The 22,135-nt window shown below is 39.2% G+C and overlaps 1 protein-coding gene and 1 pseudogene across 5 annotated transcripts in view; both read left to right on the forward strand.

The window, feature by feature from the left end:
• Positions 1 to 22,135, forward strand: part of RIC1 (RIC1 homolog, RAB6A GEF complex partner 1) — a 110,245-nt gene that overhangs the window by 48,318 nt on the left and 39,792 nt on the right. For 2 of the 4 annotated variants that reach the window (XM_079791138.1, XM_079791141.1), the window contains exons 5-8: positions 5,462 to 5,604; positions 5,876 to 6,012; positions 11,385 to 11,476; positions 18,105 to 18,193. In XM_079791138.1, coding sequence (XP_079647264.1) covers positions 5,462 to 5,604; positions 5,876 to 6,012; positions 11,385 to 11,476; positions 18,105 to 18,193 — 461 coding nt within the window. The remainder of the gene's footprint in view (positions 1 to 5,461; positions 5,605 to 5,875; positions 6,013 to 11,384; positions 11,477 to 18,104; positions 18,194 to 22,135) is intronic. The other 2 variants (XM_079791140.1, XM_079791139.1) reach the window with 2 other exon arrangements.
• Positions 11,501 to 16,933, forward strand: LOC307111342 (small ribosomal subunit protein eS17-like; annotated as a pseudogene). Its single transcript has one exon. The product of its transcript is annotated as a small ribosomal subunit protein eS17-like (transcript).

Genomic DNA, 22,135 nt, shown 5'->3' on the forward strand with positions numbered 1-22,135 from the left:
TTCGGTTTTTGTTTGCTTAAATGTGATCAGGGTTATAAAAGATTGAATACACATTATTCATCACCTTGGTCAAAAAGTTGCTCTTTACTTCAGATTTTATTTCAGCGTATAGATTTCTTTTCAAGAATGTAATTTCTTGAAAAGAGATTTTGAATGTAAGTACCAAACGGGGTGGAACTGTACAGCATGGTGTCCTATCTCCACCTGGTGGTAACAATTGTGTGGTTCATGGAAATGGCATAGAAAAAGAGCCTTTAAACAAATAAGTCCTGCCATCTTGTACAACTTATCCCTCCCACTACCAAAAATATGTCATATACAGTTATGGGTAATGGTTACACTGTTGCTTTTAGGCATAACTGGCAAAAGTACTGCCATCTTTTTAAAATTAATTTATTTTTTATTATCTGAGTGTTTTTAAATTTGTTTTCCCCAAACATTACTGCCATCTTTTAATTTTTTTGTTGAAAAAAACGTGTAGGATTAATGTTAAGCATCCAAACTTTGTTATTGAGGATAGAAAGGTAAAAAGTACTAACCATTACCACACAATAAATGATAATAAATACCATAGTTTATTCCTTATCTTGTTCCATCCTTGGCACTTAGGAAAGCTGTATGTAGTATATAGTATTTAATATTAGTTAGGTATTAAATATATTTTCATTTTGACAATTGATAATTATGAATTATATTTTTTTAAAAACACCTCTGGAATATCAGGTAGCTGTTATAAAGCCCATGATGAAGTTAGTAATTAGAGAGGCTCACTGAGGATATAGAATATATTTATGTGGTTTCAAAATATTAAAAAAAAACAGTATAAATGTAAAGACATTGAATATTGGTTACTGGTACAGGGTCCTGATATCCCGTGATGCCAAGCATTAATCCTTTAGTAGTTAGATCTTTGCGAGTGAGGCAATCAGTGATGGACAGGCACTTGAGTGGCTTGGAACAAGGCCTGTTTAACTTCTTTGGAACTATTCAGTACTTTAACAACTGACATCAGCCTTTGTTTAATGAGTTTGTTTAGTTCTAATAAAATGAGGCTATATGTCTTTTCCTATAGATTTAAAAAATTATTATCACAATTATTTTAAAGTCGTTACCTTTATATCCAACATCAGGATTTTGTATGTATCTATTTATGTTGATTGATTTTTTTTCCTCTTGACTCTTGGTCACATTTTCCTGTTTACTCACATGTGTGGTCATATTTTGTCACAGCATTGTGGGTGATGATGTAGAGATTCTTAATTCCGTTAACTTTGTCAGAAGGGTTTTGCCTAGCAGGCAGTTAAAATGCTGCAGGATAACCTGGTCATATGCAGTAATTCTAGGAAGATAGGAGCAGGGGAGAGGGAGAAAATATAGTTTGAAAAAAACCTAGGCTGAGTCCTGCTGAATGAAAATCACTGGTAAAACAATGACTGTTCTGCTCACTCGCCTCTTTTGACATGTAGTAGCAGATCTAAAACGTAAGTTTTTGTATTCTCAACACATGCTACATATAAACTTAATCAAAAAAAATATAAATTTGAAATGAAAGAACACGTATAATACTTTACAAGGTGAACATTAAAACTGGGAATTTTACTTGATTACAAATGCTCTGGTGTTCAAGAGATGGATCTGGTTTGAGGGGACATGTTCTACTCTGTTTCAGTATTGTCTCAAATCCTTGGGGAATGAGTCATTGAACTCAACTTTCCAAAAAATTGAAGGTTTAATTTAAGAATTAAAACATTTTTACCATTATGGATTTAAATGTTTATAAACTATACTCTTTTTTTTTTAAATAAATCTTTATTGTTCAGATTATTACAGGTGTTCCTCTCCCCCCACCCCATAGCTCCCCTCCATCTGATTCCCCACCCCACCCCATGCCCTTACCCCCTGCCACTGTCTTCATCCATAGGTGTAAGATTTTTGTCCAATCTCTTCCTGCACCCCTCAGGTTCCCTTCCCCCTGATAATTGTCCGTCCCCTTCCTTTCTATGTCCCTGATTCTATTATATTCACCAGTCCATTCTGTTCTTCAGATTTTTTATTCACTTGATTTTTAGATTCACTTGTTGGTAGGTATGTATTTGATGTCTTTTTGTTGTTCATAATTTTTACCTTTACCTTTTTTTTCTTCTTCCTCTTCTTAAAGAACACCCTTCAGCATTTCATGTAATCCTGGTTTGGTGGTGATGAACTCCTTTAGCTTTTTCTTGTCTGTGAAGCTCTTCGTCTGACCTTCAATTCTGAATGATAGCTTTGCTGGGTAGAGTAATCTTGGTTGTAGGTTCTTGCTGTTCATCACTTTGAATATTTCTTGCCACTCCCGTCTGGCCTGCATAGTTTCTGTTGAGAAATCAGCTGACAGTCGTATGGGTACTCCCTTGTAGGTAACTAACTGTTTTTCTCTTGCTGCTTTCAAGATTCTCTCTTTGTCTTTTGCCCTTGGCATTTTAATTATGATGTGTCTTGGTGTGGTCCTCTTTGGATTCCTTTTGTTTGGGGTTCTGTGTGCTTCCTGGACTTGTAAGTCTATTTCTTTCACCAGGTGGGGGAAGTTTTCTGTCATTATTTCTTCAAATATGTTTTCAGTATCTTGCTCTCTCTCTTCTTCTGGCACCCCAAAAATTCGGATGTTGGTACGCTTAAAGCCGTCCCAGAGGCTCCTTATGCTATCCTCACACTTTTAGATTCTTCTTTCTTTCCACCTCTCTGGTTGGGTGTTTTTTGCTTCCTCATATTCCAGATCTTTGGTTTGACTCTTAGGGTATGGCGATCTACAGTTGAGTTTCTGTATATTCTTTATTTCAGACAGTGTATGCATAATTTCTGACTTGTCCTTTTCCTTTTTTTTTTTTTTTTTTTGTATTCTCATTAAGGTCTTTGAAGGTCTCTTCAAGTTTTTCAGCGGTTTTTAGAAGATTCTTGAGTAACCTTATAAATGTAGTTCTGAACACTGTGTCGTCCATTAGTTTACTTTCCTCCATCTCTTCTATTCGTGACATACTTCGGTGTCTCCGCATTTTGCCTGCCTCCCTGTGTTGATGGAGTGGCTTCGTGTGGTCAGTGACCTATAGGGGCTGGTAGCTCAGCTTCCCCAATCACCCTAGGTGGTCGCTGTTGGTACACCCCTTTGTGGGCTGAGTGGAAAGTCTTGGTGTAGTTAAGCCTTGATTGCTGTTGGTATACTGGGAGGAATTGACCTCCAGGCCAATTGGCTGTGAGGACCTGCTGTGTCTATAATGGAAGCACTGCTGCGCTTGAGACAGGCTTGTGGTACAGGGCTTGTTTGAGTGGGGCTTTGGTGCTCACTGAGTCTGCCTCCCGAATATGTCACTTATGGATGTGAGGAGTTGAAATCTGGTGCCTCACACTGGCCACTAGGTGCATTGGCTTCTGAATCTCCAATGGGGTGCAGTTCAGCTGCTGTCTGAGGCTACCCTGCAGGAGCTACAGCGAGAACTGCCGTCCTCACCTCCCTGCTTGGAGCTTGGAGGCTTTAGAGCTGTCTGTACCTGGTTGCAAGTTTACTAGTTTAAACTGCAATAGAGAAGGCCATTCACATGCAAAAGCCGCTGCTAGGAGCTTGGGTGTGTTTGTAGATTGTGCGGGGCGGAGTCTCAGGGCGTCACTAGGCTAGGGCGTGGCAAACAGCAATGACTGGCAATGAGCCGCCTCCGACTGCGTCCCCGTTGTCTCGCGCCCTGGCGCAGCCAACAATTCTACCTCCAAGCAGCTCTGCTAGTAAGCCACCCTTACTCCGATCCAAAGGCAGACAGCCCAGTCTCCCCGGAAACTGGATTTCAGAGAGATTGGGGGCTTGTCTCTCTTCGGATTGAAGAAAGCAATGCCCGCCTCCAGCTGGGCTCCGCCGCCAGCTCGTATCACCCGTGCGCTCCCCTGTACCTCAGTTTTTCAGCGTTTGTGCCCTGATTGCACCCGTCTCTTTCGGTCTAGTTGTAGAGGTTCCGCTCAGTCAGCTTTCCCATGGTTCTGGGTGATAGACGTTCTGTCTTTTAGTTGTAGTTTTGGAAATTGTTGTGGACGGCAGCAGCCGAGATGTTTATCTACGCCGCCATCTTGGATCTCCTCTCAAACTATACTCTTTTTAATAGTGTATATTACAGTATATATTATAAACACACAACATTTTATCATTTTTTTCTACTTTGATACTCTCGCGTTCTCTTTTTTAAATTCATCTATTTCCTAGGCTTTCTTGGTACTGATTTCTGCTGTTTCTTCCCTGTTCTCTTTTTCTTTCTTCCTGCCAGTACTTTTGCAGTTTCATTTATGGATTCCCCTTTTTTTCTTCCTTCCACAAACAGTTACTGCCAAATATAACTAGCACTGCACTAGGGACTGGGCATGTAAGAGTAAACCAAGTAGGCATTTATTTGCCACTGGTAAGTAAATGTTAAATCACATTGCAGTGTGACTCAGTGGTTGAGCATCAACTTATGAACCAGTAAGTCATGGTTCGATCCCTGGTCAGGTCATATGCCTGCTAGATCCCAAGTGTGGGGCGTGCAGGAGGCAGCCAATCAATGATTCTCTCTCATCATTGATGTTTCTCTTTCTCTCTCCTCAGTCCTCTCTCTGTGAAATCAATAAAAATATATTTTAGAAAAAATAAAAATAAAAAAATCTCTTTGCAAATATCAGTAAGTGCTGAGAGCATACTATATAATTACTTTTTTAATACTTAATAAACTGGGAGTTCTTCTGAAGGGAGAAACTTATTTTATTGACATTGGAATCTCCAACAGAGAGCATAGCACCTGCTACAGAGCATAGGCTTAATAAATATTTGTTCAGTAAATGAACAAATTGAGACTCATGATAACCTTGGAAGCACAGTGGTTTAAAACGGTACTCTCCAGTACAGTAGCCACTAATCAAATGAATTCATTTCCATTTAGTTAAAAGTAAGCAAAATTTAAAATTCGGTTCTGTCACACTAGCCATATTTCAAGAGTGCAGTTATCATGTGTGTCTAGTGGCTACTGTGCTTGACAGTGCAGATACAGAACACTTTATCACTGGTGAAAGTTCCGTTGGACAGGTGAGCGGATTGTTACTCTGTGCTCAATGGCTCCAGATCATCCTCCTTTCATAGTTCTTTTTATATTTTCTCTACCTCTTTACATGTTAGCTACCACTTATCCTTCCATCTTCTAATTTGTTGTTCCAGTATTTCTAGTTTTTAACTCAGTTCATCAAATTTGTGACTGTGGCTGCCCATAGTCTTCCATTTCTTCCAGAATTTCTGATTCTATATTGAATTACACATAAAGTTACTATATAACTAAATTGTAAATAAGTGACAGTTTTGTAAGTGGTTTCATTATCTTCTCTGAATGAATATTCTCTAGGGCAGTTATATTAATACTCATTGATTTCCCGGTATGCTCTCTTAAAGGTAACTGATGATAAATTGCTTACTTCCCTACAGTTTGCAGTCTGTGCTGGAAGATCTCCTGGTTGCTACTTCTGATGGACAGCTTCATCTTATTCACTGGGAAGGAATGACAAATGGAAAGAAAGCTATTAATCTTTCCACAGTACCCTTTTCACTAGATCTACAATCATCTAGAGGTAGTTATACTTTCTGCATGGGGTAGAACCAGATGATTAATATTTTACATAACCTAGTTAGGTATTGCAATGGATGAACATTGATTTTTCTACTTTGGAATTAATTATGCAAGGGAGTTGTTTGTGTATGTCTCAGTAGGAAGAAGTAGTTGCATTGTTTAGTGTTTTTAGGTCATTATTGTTGCCTTTTTAACTATCCTTACAGGGTTTTTAAGCAAGAATGTGAGGGAATTATTTATTTTATTTCATGTACTTATTTTTTTTTTATCAGCAGGTTCATTCCTGGGCTTTGCAGATGTGCACATCAGAGACATGGAATACTGTGCCACACTTGATGGGTTTGCTGTGGTGTTTAATGATGGTAAAGTGGGATTTATTACACCAGTGTCCAGTAGATTTACTGCAGAGGTATGACTGGCTTACTTTGCATGTTTGTTTTATTTATTGTGCATTGAATAATTTTAGTCTGTTACTAAAATCCTCCCCCATTTTTTAATTTATGATTTTATGGGTTGTTGTTAAATAATTTTATTTATTTATTTAGTATCTTTATTGTTGAAAGTATTACAGAGGTCCCCTTCCCCCTAACCCCCTCCACCCCATTCACCTGTGAATTTTTAAAATAAAAACTGTATATATACACACATATATATAGTATAAGTAGACCAATAATTATCTATTAGACATGCTAAAGAAAAATGAGATTTCCTGCCCTCCCTGCTCTCTTCACACCCAATTTTCATTCTTGTAGGCAGCTACTTTTTGTTCCTTTGCTGTTTATTTTGCTGTTCATCTTCACTACTCTGTATTTCCTTTAATTTTTAGTTTTTAGGCTGTGTTTATATACCTCCAACTGTGGAAAATGACCACGTACTTCCCTCTTCCCAGCTTCTACCACATACTTTCCAGCATAGCTGTTGTGGTTTTGATTAGGTTACTATTCATTGTTTACATTGATATTGCTTTGTACACTTATATTAGTACCTGCCCCATGTGAGATGTTATATTTTTCTTTTCCTATAGATTTTTTCTCCTACTTGGAATTAATAATTGTTAAGTTCTTTATATTTGCTTAGTTTCTATGTATTTACCAGTAACTCAACCCCAAACTGTCTGCTGGTTGTGTAAATATCCTCTCAGTTTTTTTCAAACACATAGGTGTTCTACCATTTCATATTCTTGAAGAAATTTCTCTTGGAGCCTCTGACCTGCTCTAGTCTGGAGTGTTGCTCACTATACACGCCTTAACACAGGTGTATTGGGGCTCTCCATCATCATCCAGAGGATCCTTTACTCCTTTATTTGTATGTGATTATTTCACAATGAATGGTTAATTCATATATGATTAGATAATTTATGAATTTGGTTGCTCTATAGAGCCCCAAAATAAAATGTTGGGTTCGTTGATAAGCTCTGTGGAGTTTGGTTGACTATGATCTTTACTGTATGGTGAGCTAACTGGATTATTTCCTTTCCTCCCATCTCTGTATCCAAAGTGCATTTGAGGAGAGTCCTGCAGTCCTTTCCAGAAAGTATATACCTGGCTGACCAAGTATTCTAGGAATTGAGTTGTGGAAGAGTTAGACTAGAGGGTCCAGATTCAGAATATAAACTTTTACTTACCCCTGTTTTCATTGTGGTCCAGAGATCACTGGAGATTGTTTGTTTGTTTATTTGTTTTTCTCCGAAGAAAAACCTCCAGTTTTCTGTTAGAGTGGAGGTGGGGTGTTTCTTAGCAGCTCAAATTGGGAAAGTACTCCTGGAAGACCCAGCTGCTGCTTACACAGGCTTTAAACCAGTCCTGCTTTGAGTCCAGCCTTTCAGAGACATCTAACTTTCCAAGCCTTTGTGTGCCCTATAATGTAAACTTAGCTGCTTCTCAACATTCTTTACTGCCAGTTAAGGATTCTACCCTTATACTTTCCAGCTTCCAGGATTTTCTGATACTACCTCATCTCCCATTTTTTGTTCTTGCGGTTTATGCTTTTTGAAAAAATCTTTTTTGTTACAGTAGTTGGAGAAGATAAATATTAATGTTCAATGTGCTCTTTTTAACTGGAAAGGATTTTAAGGTGCGTTTTTGTTTGTTTTTGAGGGTATATTTTTTCTACATGGTATCAGCTTTAAGGTTTCTAATAACTATTTTCTATTACCAACTTTATTCAGGTAGTAAGGTACTAAATAATACATTTGTAATAACATGTCAGCATGTAAATTAGAATAAAAATAAGCTTTTGAAGAACCTTTTTTTTTTTACAAGGTACAAATATATTTGTAATTATGTTTGGGATTTAAATGTTTTTTACTGAAAACAAAAATATTAGAGCTGAAAAAGTGACTTTTCTGAGTATCAATTTTTATTAGTATTTGATTAAAGAAATTTTTCTAGTCAATTAAGGTTTAAAATATAATGGAAAATAGATGAGCATTATTAAATGTTATAAATAGAAAATATAAATTACAAGAAAACAATACATATGTATTACTAGTAGTTAGGTAACACAGTGGCATCTTTATATTTGCCATTTTTTAAATATATTTTTATTCAAAGACGAAGGGAGAGGGAAAGAGAAATAGAAACATCAATGATGAGAGAGAATTATTAATCAGCTGCCTCCTGCATACCCCCTACTGGGAATCGAGCCTGCAACCCAGGCATATGGGAATTGGACCATGACCTCCTGGTTCATAGGTTGATGCCCAAACACCGAGCCACACCAACCAGGCTATATTAGACATTATTTAAATGCTTTATAAAAATTCTGTTCAGCATTGTTTAATATATTTAACAAACAAATTAAAATATGTCAGATTATGCCACGCCTCTGCTCAAAACCCCTTCAGTAGGACTGTATAATTAGGACAAAACCTGCTGAGGGCAACTAGAAAAGCTGAAGAAAAAATATTTTTTAAATGTGCTTAAATGTTTTGGAGAGCTAATTAGACAGTAAAGAATACCAGGCTGGAGGAGGCCAGAGGCCTAGTGAACTAAGCCCAGTGTTTGAGATAACAGTGGAGATGAACAAAGGATACTGTGTTCAACAACATGGATGGATCTCACAAACATGTCGGGTGAAAGCAGCTAGACGCAAAAGGATACTATGAGTATCCTTTGAGTCTATGAGTCTGTTGTATGTAAATTTAAAGGAAAAATAAAAAGTTTGTATGGATGCATGTTTAAGTGGTAATGGTTTAAAGGGAAAGAAGGAAGTGATTCCCATGTAAGTCTGGATATTGGTTACTTTTGTGATAGGGGCAAGGGTATATTGATCAGAAGGGACACTGTTGGGGACCTTTGGGTACTCATAATTACCACTTGTAGAGTGGTAATTCTACAAGTGTTTACTTGGTGATGTTATTGAGATGTACATTTTTGTTTTGTGTATTTTTCTTTAATGTATTTATAATTCACTAGAGGCCCGGTATACAAAACTGATGCACTGGGGGGGGGGGGTGGGCGGGGAGGGTGTCCCTCAGCCCAGCCTGCACCCTCTTCAATCTGGGACCCCTCGGGGGATATCTGACTGACGGTTTGGGATTGGGCCGAAACTGGCAGTCGGACATCCCTCTCACAATCCGGGACTGCTGGCTCCCAACCACTCACCTGCCTGTATGCCTGATTGCCCCTAACCGCTTCTGCCTGCCAGCCTGATCACCCCCTAAAGACTCCCCTGCCAGCCTGATCGACGCCAAACTGCTCCCCTGCCGGCCTGGTCGCCCCCTACTGCCCTCCCCTGCTGACCTGGTTGCCTCCAACTGCCCTCCCCTGCAGGCCTGGTCCCCCCCCAACTGCCCTCCCCTGCAGGCCTGGTCCCCCCAACTGCCCTCCCCTGCCGGCCTGGTCTCCCCTAACTGCCCTCCCCTGCCGGCCCAGTCACCCCTAACTGCCCTCCCCTGCCAGCCTGGTCGCCCCTAACTGCTCTCCCCTGCAGGCCTGGCCCCCCCACACACAACTGCCCTCCCCTGCAGGCCTGGTCACCCCTAACTGCCCTCCCCTGCTGGCCATCTTGTGACCACATGGGGGTGGCCATCTTGTGCAAGGGATGATGGTCAATTTGCATATTACCTCTTTATTATATAGGATAATTGAAAAGGTTAAAAAATAAAGGCACTCCAATGATTCCCGATATATAAATTGGAGAAAAAGCTGTTACCTCATCTTCTACTCCCTCTTCCTCCACTCCACCCCTTCTGCACAGGCCTCTTTGATGTTCTTTGAACACACCAGAAATGCAATCTATGATAGGGCCTTTGTACTTGATATATCTCCTTCAGTACTTGCCTTAAAACACATGTTCACAGGCAAATCCATTTAATATTACATCCTTCCTCCATACTCCCCCTTCCCCATAATTGCTTTATTAGTTATTTCTGTAGCATTTGCCAACTTCCAATAAATTGGATAATTGTTTTAATTTGTCAGCCTCTTAACAAATGTAAGGCAGGATACAAGTAGGGATTTGGGTGTGATTGAATACCTGCCTTTTCCTCAGCACCTAGAGCAGTGCCTGGTGAATAATGGGCACCTGAAAAATACTTGTTGCAGGTATGAATTTCAGTAAGCAGTCATCCAAAGAAATAATGCTCAATGCCATCTTTACCATTTTTTGTAACTTAAAATAATGCCAGTTTTATTATTAAAATTAAATTCCTACCAAAAAAAGCAAATATTCCATGTTTAGATAGTAGGTTATAAAGCTCATTTAGTAATTAAATAAAGTGTAGTATTATATTTTCAAAAATGTCATAATTATATTGAGTCTTCTAATGTTTACTATTGGGATCATCTAAAAGTAAAGTGTATATTGTAGTGTGCTATTTTTTGTGCTTACTAAACTGTCATGATGAGCTTTGCCTTAGAATTTATAATCTAAGATGTCCTTGATTTGACAAGCACAATGGAGCTGAGCCTATTCTATCTTCTTATTCAGAATAAAGTAGCATATAAATTTAATAATAATGACATTCATTTATTGAATGCTTAATTCTATGAATGCTAGCCATTGTTTTAAGTGGTTTACATGTATGTACACTCACATTTAATCTTCAAAACACTCTAAGAGGTAAGGAATTTACAGATAAAAAAAACCCCAAAGCTTGGAAAGGTGAAGTAATCATTTCAGCAAATGAGAGGTAGACCTAAGATAACAAGCTGCCGGATATCATGCTATTAACCATTATTCCATAAAGCAAATGAATAATAGAGAATAGTAAGCAATTGACAAATTATGAATTGCTTATAAGAATATACCAAATAATGTGGATGTAAAGTATAGCATAGGAAATATAGTCAATAATATTGTAATAGTTATGTATGGTGCCTGGTGGGTGCTGGAAATATCAGGAGGAACACTTTGTGAAGTGTATGATTGTCTAAACATTATGCTGTATACTTAAAACTATGTGCTAGTTGACCACAAGAATAATAATAGTGAACAAGTTAGATGCAGTTTGTGCTGTCAAGAAGTTTATATCCTAACAGGAAAGTCATCATCATTTAATTTGAATTTAGAGATCAAATACCCATTATTTAGTGTTCTGTAAATAGATCAGCACTGGACTGAGCTCATTTGGGGAATATTTATTGAAATAATTAATGAAATTGATGTTTTAAGGGAGAAAATTCAGATAGTAGTCCTGATGGAATATTTTTCTATCCAGTTGAAACCAAATAAGATAAAACCTTATGAAACTGTATGTTTATTGAAGGAGCATTATAGTGGTTACAGTGTGTTTTGGAGAACACTTTTTAAACCTTAACTGCTTTCCTTTTATTATAGCAGCTTCATGGAGTTTGGCCACAAGATGTTGTTGATGGAACTTGTGTAGCAGTAAATAACAAGTATCGACTAATGGCATTTGGTTGTGCAAGGTAATGGATATAGACTTATGCACTTTAAGTGTTATTGCAAAAAATAGTGTTTTTTAAAACGTCAGATGTTCCTAATATACTTGTAAAGTTTGTCATCCCATTATAATTTATGAATCAGCCTTAATATAAAATCTAACAGTATTTTATTTTATTTTAAATATATTTTCATTGATTTCAGAGAGGAAGGGAGAGGGACAGAGAGACAGAAACACCAATGATAAGAGAGAATCATTGATCGGCTGCCTCCTGTGCACCCCCTACTGGGGATCAAGCCCGCAACCTGGGCATGTGCCCTGACCAGGATTCAAACTGGGGCCCTTCAGTCCGCAGGCCAACGCTCTATCCACTGAGCCAAACCAGCTAGGGCAAATCTAACAGTATTTTAGGTTGGAACAAACCAATCTAAAGGGCAGATTTTGGAGATTATCTTACTTTGTAAAAGTGAGCTTTTCTTCAGTGGTAAGAAATTGAGTTACAAGTTTGAAAAAATTTAATCAGTTAAAATTTAGGTACTTTATTATTTAACAGGATCAGGAAGATATTTTTTTTCTTTTTTATATAATCTTTTCTTTTTAAGACATCAATGTTGACATTGTCTTTGAATCAGTGGATATGCCTTAGTTAAGGAGCAAATTTAAAGCTCATACATAAAACCAGTTTCTTGTTTTAATTCAAATAATGCATGTTTTAGAAGTAAAATAGAATACATTTATAGTACAAATCTGTGTGTGTGCCATGTACCAGGCACAGTTATTAGCACTTGGGATACATTAGAAAACAGCAATGATATCTGACTGTCAGGCTATTTTAGCTCAATTAAAAAGATTATACATTGTGGGCGAAATAGGTTTACAGTTATGAGTACACAAAACACAGTTTATTCTTGTATTGTTCTTTATTAATTTATTATTTTCCATATGAATAACTGGCAACCTACTTGCCCTACCCTGTATCAGATACTTACAGTAATGCCTTACAGTATGTATAATGCTCTTTAGTCTTTAAAACTTTCTTAAATATAAAATTCCATTTGCCCTAAAAATGAGACTTAGTGTTTCTGTAGAACATACAGCTAGTATAATCTCCAGCTACAAGTGTCAAAATATCTTTTTAATATAAATAATTCACATGTATAATTCATCACCACCTTCATTACACTCTCAATAATCTCTTTGTAAAGTGAGGAATCTTCATCCTCTGCTTTTTACTGAAGAGGTAAATATAAAGTAAACTTAGTACAAGAAAGAAGAAAAAGCATATTTTTTTCATATTCACAAATTTGATTTGGTCATATTTTGTTTAGAATTTTAAAATCTATGTTCATGAGTACATTTGCCTATAATTTTTCTTACTCTCCTGGTTTTTAACTCTCTTGCCTCATAAAACAAGTTGAGGAAGGGTTTGTTCTTCTCATTCTCTTCTCTGTGGTCAGATTTGTCAATGAAGCCATCTGAACCTAGAATTATCTGTATGGGAATTTTTTGTGTTACTGGTTTAATTCAGTTTTAAGAATAGATTTAAGAAGATTTAGATTGTCTATCTCTTCCTAAGTAATTTTGGCCATTTTAATTTTTCTAGAAATTGGATTTTTTCATATGCACTGTCAAATTTATTGGCATAAAGTTTGTAATATCCTTTTAAACTTTCATATTGTAAAGTAAAAATATACTTTCAGGAAAGTGCATACTGCAAATATTCCATTTTACAAATATATTTAATACATACACATATCTATTCACAACTGGGCCAAGAAATAGAACATTGCCAGCCAATACAAATTTTACCTCGGCTACATTCTAATCACAACTCTGTCCCTTCCCCGACTCACTTAACGGTAATCAATTTTCTGTCTTTTGTGATAATCATTTCCTTGTCTCTGTAGTTTTATCACCCATGTATGTGTTCTTAAAGAGCATAATTTAGTTTCACCTGATTTTGAACTTTATATGAATAGAATTATATTCTATGTTATGTGTCTTGCTCTTTCAGTCAATATTATAAAATTTATCCAAGTTCTTTGCCTGTAGCTGAAATAGTTTTTGATTGATTTATAAATAATGTTACAGTATATGAATATATCATAGTTTATCTGATTTTGCTGTTAGTGGACATTAATATTATTTCTTGGTTTCAAAAAAAAAAAGAGACATCTTACCTAATAATAGACAAACATGTAAATTGACCATACCTCCGCTATGCCCACAGCCAATCAGAGTGAGTATGCAAATTAGAAGGCCAAAGATGGTGGCCGCCCAGCTGCTCCAGGCGCGGAGTGGCCAGGTGGGGCAGGACACCTGCTATGAGAGGGAGGGCAGGGGGCGAAGGGATCTACAGGTGCGGTGTGCCGCAGCGAAGACAAGACTGCAGACTCCGGAGTCTACAGCGAAGACAAAGATGGCAGACTCTGGCCGGAGCGAAGGCCTGGGTCCCAGGTGCCGGAGGAAAACTGGTGCTGGAAGCCAAGGGAAGGAAGGCCTATTGCACGAATCTCTTCATACAACGGGCCTCTAGTTCTCTTATAAAAACCCAATACCTTTATCACATATGAGAAAATTAATAAACCCCTACTAAGATCTGATACTCAATTCGTGTTGAAATTGTTATTTTTCTTTTTATCCTCTCCCAAGGATATTTTTTCCCATTGATTTTATTTTTAAGAAAGAATGGAGGGTCAGAGAAAGAAAGAGAAACATTGATTTGAAAGAGACACATCAATTGTTTGCCTCCAGCACTCACCAGACTGGGGCTGGGGATTGAAACTGTAACTGAGGTAGATGCCCTTGACTGGGAATTGGACCCATGACCCTTTGGTCCATGGGCCAATGCTCTAACTACTGAGCAAACCGATCAGGGCCATGTTGAAATTAACCAAGATTTTTTTTATAGCTTCTTTGTTCCAACCATAATCAAGCAAAATTCGTGAATTATATTTGATTATTATTTTTTAGTCACCTTTTGCCTATAACAATCCTTACACCTTTTTTTCTTATTGTATGACATTAACTTTTTTTAAGAGTCCATGTCAGTTGTTTCTAGAATATCTCACATTCTAAATTTCTATTCTTTCTTCATAATGCCATTTAATTAGTTTTTCTAACACCTGAAATGACTGGAAGTTTGAAGCTGGTTCTTGTTGAGCCAATACAGTTCCTGACTAGGATGCTCACATGTCATCATTTAGGGGGAACTCAGAGACATGAGAGGTGGTGGATGTACTTTCACAACACCTACATTCAGGGCTGGCACCCAAGGGTCTAGCAAGGCCGATGGGAAAATCCAGGAGAGGTGCTCTAGCTCTCCCCAGGATAATTAAGGTAGAGTCTTGGCCTTCAGCCTTTCATTCCTCTCAGTTTTCAAGTTAACTGCCACACGCCCAAAAGGGAAACCATTCCCACATGCCGCGATATTTTGAATTTAGCGTCTGTAGATGCTTATGGTGTACAAAGAGTTCATTGGTTGGGAGAGTACCAGCCCATCTGTCATGATCATGGGCTGGGTTGTAAGTTTTGTGATTGTAGCTGTGTGACATTGCAGCCTAGTGGCTTTTAGCTCTGATCTGCCGTCACTTACCAGGATTAATTGCCTTGAACACTGGACTGTAGCTGTATTTTTCTAGGAATTGGTTTTCCTATAGAATCCTGTAAGAAGCCAACTTTCTTTTAGGATGCCAATTTGCAGGGGATCAGTTTTACAACTTAACGTTTACCTTTAAAGTTTTGTTTAGATTCGGCTAAACATTTTTGCCATAGATAATGTTGTGTACTTCCTATGACATTGTGTAAATGTAATGTCGATTTGTCCCAGTATTAATACTGCTGACTTTGATCACTTATGGTAGTAGTAGCCATATCTCTGTTATAGAAAGATGTTTTTGCTTTAAGATTAGTAAATAGTGTCTTTTAATGAAAAAAATGATCACTTACCATGGGCTGAGAAATGGAAAGAAAAATAATTTAAAGAGTATAGGCACTATAGAATACTTAAAGGGTTACTTTTCAGTCTTTTAAAGTATTGACTTAATACCGACTTCTTAAATTAGAAATATTTGAACTCCTCACTGACGTGTTAGAGCTCAGCAACCCAGAGTTAGCACTTGACAGTGTGTCAGATGCAAAGCAGAAACCTGCTAGCTACTTAGTGTTGTCTTTCAGCCAGGTGTTTGGGCAGGTGGTCTGCAAAGATACATTTAGGCATTTGGCTTCTGACAGAGATGGAATAACAGGTCAAATTTCCTCTCCCACCTGAAATTAAAACAAGAGAATGGACAAAAATATGAAACGGGCATTTTGAATTCAAGAAATAGGACATCAGGTAACTAAAGACAGCAATCCCTGAAAGATGAGAAACAAAATCAGAAAACTCTACAAGTGCCTCAGTTTTAATTACTTTGAGAGTTTCCAGGGCATAGCATGAGGTTGGAAGATAGAGCCTGGCAGATTCCCTGAGTTTAGTACCTGGAAATGAGACTTTGGGAAGACCAGAGCACCTAAGACTCACAGGACAGACACCAAAGAGAGAGTGGCACAAGGAGAGAGCTCCAGAGATCTGTAGAGGGTCCCATTTGAGTATTAAACGGAAACACCGAAGATACAAAGAAGACCCAAATCAAAAACGGATTAATATTAACTTGAAGAACGTGGCAAGAGAAATTATTTGGAATAAAATACAGAGAAAAATAGAGCATTAATGAGCTGTGAGGTAGCTGCAGGTGGCCTGTTATTGCAGGTGTTTTATTTTGCCCCATTCCTAACCCTTGAGGGAAGTTGGACCTGACTGGAAGTGGATCAGAACTGCTGTGGGAACCATCTGACTTCTCCTGCCACAGAGAAGCATGCATAAGTGCCAGGATATTCTGGCAGCCCCAAGTCAGTGCCACCACCCTAAGGTGTGCCAGAGCAACCTTGGAGTTAAAATATTTTATAGCTCTTTCACCAGGAACCCGCCACCATGGGCCACGTTTGCACCAAGACTGTGAAGAAGGCGGCCCGGGTCATCATCGAGAAGTACTACACGCGCCTGGGCAACAACTTCCAAATCAACAAACGTGTGTGCGAGGAGATCACCATTATCCCCACAAGAAGCTCCGAAACAAGATCGCGGGCCATGTCACGCACTTGAAGTGGATCCAGAGGGGCCCCGTGAGAGGCATCTCCATCAAGCTGCAGGAGGAGGAGAGGGAGAGGAGAGATAATTGTGTGCCCGAGGTCTCCGCCCTGGATCAGGAGATCATTGAAGTTGATCCTGACACTAAGGAAATGCTGAAGCTCTTGGACTTTGGCAGTGTGACCAACCTGCAGGTCACTCAGCCTACAGTTGGGATGAATTTCAAAACACCGCGTGGAGCCATTTGAATCTTTCGTTATGCTGTAATATTATCAATAAACCATGGACAACAACAAAATATTTTACAAACAATATTTGTGTTAAAAAATTTTTTGAAAACTTCATAAGCAGAGATTTTTTAAATGATCATTAAGTTTAGTTTTGAAGTGTAGTTTAGCAGTAACATAGACTTTGTTTTGCTTTCTTATCCTTCATAAATTTGACCCTTGTAAAGAGGTTTGTTTTTAAATATATTTTTATTGATTTTAGAGAGAGGGGAAAGGAAAGAAAATGGAGAGAGAAGCATCGATTGGCTGTCTCCGGCACGCCCCCTACTGGGGATCAAGCCCATAACCTAGGCATGTACCCTGACCAGGAATAGAACCAGCAACCTCTTGGTGCATGGGATGACACCCAAACAACTGAGCCACACCAGCTGGGCTGTAAAGATGTTTTAAATGAAATAATTACATATACCTTATACCCAAAAGAGCATGTATCGTGTATAGATTTAAAAAGTAATGGGATATAACAATAATAAAATGAAAATCTGTATAAATTACGATCTAACATGAGAAATAGCACATTACCAACGCTGACGAAGCCCTGCCTGCCCCCTTCTCCACAAGCACAGTCACTGATCTGCAGTTAGTGTACCTTAGGACTTGGCTGCATTTTTACCACAAATATTTAACTACTATGTTTTGAATGCTTTTTATTATATAGAAACAGAATTATACTCTATACCAGGCGTCCTCAAACTACGGCCCGCGGGCCACATGCGGGTGTTTTTTTACTTCAAAATAAGATATGTGCAGTGTGCATAGGAATTTGTTCATAGTTTTTTTTAAACTATAGTCCGGCCCTCCAACGGTCTGAGGGACAGTGAACTGGCCCCCTGTTTAAAAAGTTTGAGGACCCCTGCTCTATACCTATGCTACCTATTTTAGTGCATGTAACTAAATTTTATTTCTTTTTAATACTATGTGATATATTACTGTATGACTATACTACAGTTCATTTTCCTTTCTGTTATTGCTAAACATTCAGATTTCCATGTTTTGCACTTTACAGAATACTATGATGAACATTATACATGACAAGGATGTTCTGGGGTTATAGCTAGAGGTGAAGTTGCTAGATTACAGAATATATATCTGATCAAATTTATGAGATGACTACAACTTATTTACAATTTCATTTTGTTCTGGTTTATATTCCTACCAGCAGTACATAAGCGTTCCCATAATAATGCTTTTTATATTTGCATTTATCTTTTTTTCTGAAGTTTGTTTGTTTTTTACAGTGGTTCTGTACAGGTTTATACAATAGATAACACCACTGGAGCTATGCTGCTGTCTCATAAACTAGAGTTAACAGCAAAACAGTATCCTGGTGAGTCTTCTTCTTATTTTAACATTTTAATGTACAGATATGTGTAGTGAATGCTAATTTCAAATGACTGAAAATTATCTCCTGGAACCCCTTCTGAGTTTTCCACAGTGCTGTGAGATACTTTGGCACATGGCTGGGAACTGCAGTCTTACGGTTCATTTAACTATGAAAATACATGCAGGTCCTTGAGAGTCAGCCTTTGTCTCATCTGTTCTTTACCTGAAATGCCCCATATTTCTACAGGGAGGGTACATTTTCATCTTCCAAGTTACAGCTCCAGTGAAAAAAAAATTTTTTAATGAACTGATTAGAATACTATTCCCTCTTATGCTCCATTGCTCCTTAAGTTTTTATCGTTCTTTCTGTATAGCCTTTAAAGGTCAGCATGTAGTATTTTTTTAATTTATTCTTTATTGATTAAGGTATTACATATGTCTCCTTTTTCCTCCATTGACCTCTCCACGGCCACTTTCACCCCCAGCACATGCCCTCAACCCCCTACTGTCTGTGTCCATTAGTTATGCTTATAGGCATGCATACAAGTCCTTTGGTTGATCTCTTATCTCCCCCCCACTCCACCCCACCCCCCCCACACACATTCCCCTGCCTTCCCTCTTAGGTTTGATGGTCTGTTCTCTGTTTCTGGATCTTTTTTTGTTCATGAGTTTATGTTCATTATATTCCACAAATGAGTGAGATCATGTGATATTTATCTTTCTCTGACTGACTTATTTCACTTAGCATAATGCTCTCCAGATCCATCCATTCTGTTGCATTTAAACCTTATTTTTTCTTGCACTTGGGATTACTTTCATATTGTAATCTTTGGTTTGATTTTGTATGTTTCTTGGTTTGGTTTCCAATTTCTCCTGGACAAGTGTAAAGTATACTAATAAGTTATTATGTTTCTTTTATTTGTTCCCATTTATTTTTCATCTGCATAAATAACAATAGTTATTCATATACATGAACTAGGGGCCCAGTGCACGAATTCGTGCACTTTGAAAGGAACTGTGGGCCGCAAGGCCAGCGTGGGCACAGGGGCGGGTCTCGGCCCATCCTCCACACCCCTGCCCGGCCCCTCCCACCGCGGGCCCCTGGTCCCCTGTCTGTCAGCAGCCCCGCTTTCATCGCCACCGCTCCCATGCGCTGACGGCACTGGCCCCGCTTGCACCCACTGCTGGTGCAGAGCAATTGGGGCCAGTGCCACCAGTGGGTGCAAGCAGGGCGAGCGGCGGCTGCTGCCCCGATCGCCCCTCAGGAGCAGGGCGAGGTGGAGAAGCCCCGAGGGGCGATCGGGGCTGGCAGCCGCCGCTTGCATCCGCTGATGGTGCCGAGCAATTGGGGCCGGCGCTGGCCAGCAGCGGGTGCAAGTAGCAGCTCTGGTGCCAGACACAGGTGCGAGCAGGGCTGGCGCTGGCAGCAGGTGTGAATGCCCGGCGGGACCACGGCACGTGGGAGCAAAGAATTTTCAGTAACCACCAGAGGCTCTCCGATGACAGCAAACAGCGCCCCACCTTGGTCTGGCACCCCCTCTCACCTGTTGTACCATCCCGCCGCGGCCAATGCCTGCCATGTTCAGTGCTCTGCTGCCTGCGGCCAACGCCTGCCATGTTCTGCGCATGCTCCCTGGTGGTCAGCACACGTCATAGCAACCGGTTATTCAGTTGTTCTGCCGTTTGGTCTATTTGCATATTAGGGTTTTATATATATACTAGCGTTCCCGTTGCAGGAAAAATCCTGCAATAGGATTTCCTGCTGCACTCTACCCTGCCTCCGCTTCTCCCTTCTCGCCCACCCCGCCTTCTCGGCCAGCCTGCCTGCTTTTCCCTTCGCCCCTGGCCCCGCCTCCGCTCCTCCCTTGTCGCCCGCCCCGCCTTCTCGGCCAGCCCGCCTGCTTTTCCCTTCACCTCCGGCCCTGCCTCCGCTCCTCCCTTCTCCTCCCCCTGGCTTGCTTGCTTCTCCGAAGCTTTACTCCCTTCTGCAGCTCTTGGCTTCTTTCGACGCTGTCTTGATATGCAAATTAGCCGCCATCTTTGTTGGGGTAATTTGCATACTCGTCCTGATTGGCTGGTGGGCATAGCGAAGGTGCGGTCAATTTGCATATTTGTCTATTATTAGATAGGATAGATTATATTGGGAATTGCTAATGTGAGGCAGAGGGAAAAAGTTCTTACTCTGTCAACACAGCTTGTCTTCTATAAGGCTAAAATCTATATACCTCCCCTTTGTAGCAAATGTACTTATAGTAAAAATTTATTAATACTGCAAATGAAAAAACTTAATATTAAAGCACCTGATACTATAGATATTCTTGACTTGCTGATGGAAATGCTGGCGTGTTTTATTTGACTTTAACAAAATTTGGATTTTACTACACATTGAAATTTTCTCCTTTAGTAGCTGTATATGGGGGTGAAAGAACAATTATTAATTAAATGATAGTATGAGCACCTGGCATACCCAAACTGGAGTTTACTTAATTCTAATGTAAGATTAAACTTCAGGGGTTTTGTTTTTGTTTTTTCATTTATATTTTTGTCTAAAGTTTTACATATGTCTCCTTTTTCCCCCCGCTTGAACCTCGCGCCCGCCAGCCATTCCCACCCCGGGCAAGCCCCCACCGCCCCAGTGTCTTTTGTCCATCGGTTACACTAATGTGCATGCATACAAGTCCTTTGGTTGCTCTCTGAACCCCCTCCCTTTCCCTGCCATTTGTCTCTGGATCTATTCTTGTTAATAAATTATATTGATCCTACATATGAGTGAGATCATGTGATATTTATCTTTCTCTGACTGGCTTATTTTGCTAAGCATAATGTTCTCCAGTTCGATCCATGCTGTTGCAAATGGTAAAAGTTCCTTCTTTTTATAGCGGCATAGTATTCCATTGTGTAGATGTACCACAGTTTTTTAATCCACTCATCTGCTGATGGGCACTGAGGCTGTTTCCAAATCTTATCTATTGTAAATTGTGCTGCTATGAACATAGGGGTGCATATATCCTTTCTGATTGGTGTTTCTGGTTTCTTGGGATATAGTCCTAGAAGTGGAATTACTGAGTCAAATGGGAGTTCCATTTTTAACTTTTTGAGGAAACTCCATACTGTTCTCCACAGTGGCTGCACCAGTCTACATTCCCACTAGCAGTGCACGAGGGTTCCTTTTTCTCCACATCCTTGCCAGCACTTGTCGTTTGTTGGTTCGTTGATGATAGCCTTTTTGACAGGTGTGAGATGGTATCTCATTGTTGTTTTGATTTGCATCTCTTGGATGATTGGTGACTTTGAGCATGTTTCATATGTCTCGGCCTTCTGTATGTCCTCTTTTGAAACGTGTCTATTTAGGTCCTGTGCCCATTTTTTGATTGGATCATTTATCTTCCTTTTGTTAAGTTGTATGAGATCTCTGTAAATTTTGGAGATTAAACCCTTGTCAGAAATATCATTGGCAAATATGTTCTTCCATGTAGTGGGCTTTCTTGTTGTTTTGTTGATGGTTTCTTTTGCTGTGCAGAAGTTTTTTATTTTGATGTAGTGCCATTTGTTGATTTTCTCCTTAGTGTCCATTGCGCTAGGAGCTGTGTCTGTAAATATATTGCTACAACATATGTCTGCTATTTTGCTGCCTATGGAGTCTTGTAAAATTTTTATGGTTTCCCGTCTTACATTTAAGTCCTTTAGCCATTTTGAGTTTGTTTTTGTGTATGGTGTAAGTTGGTGATCTAGTTTCTTTTTTCTTTCTTTCTTTTTTTTTTTTTTTTGCATGTATCTGACCAAATTTCGTAGCACCATTTATTAAAGAGACTGTCTTGACTCCATTGTATGCTCTTGCCTCCTTTGTCAAATATTAATTGAGCATAATGGCTTGGGTTGATTTCTGAGTTCTCTGTTCTGTTTCATTGGTCTATATGTCTGTTCTTGTGCCAGTACCAGGCAGTTT

The sequence above is a fragment of the Cnephaeus nilssonii genome (assembly GCF_951640355.1).
Source record: "Cnephaeus nilssonii genome assembly, chromosome: 14".
NCBI lineage: Eukaryota > Metazoa > Chordata > Mammalia > Chiroptera > Vespertilionidae > Cnephaeus > Cnephaeus nilssonii.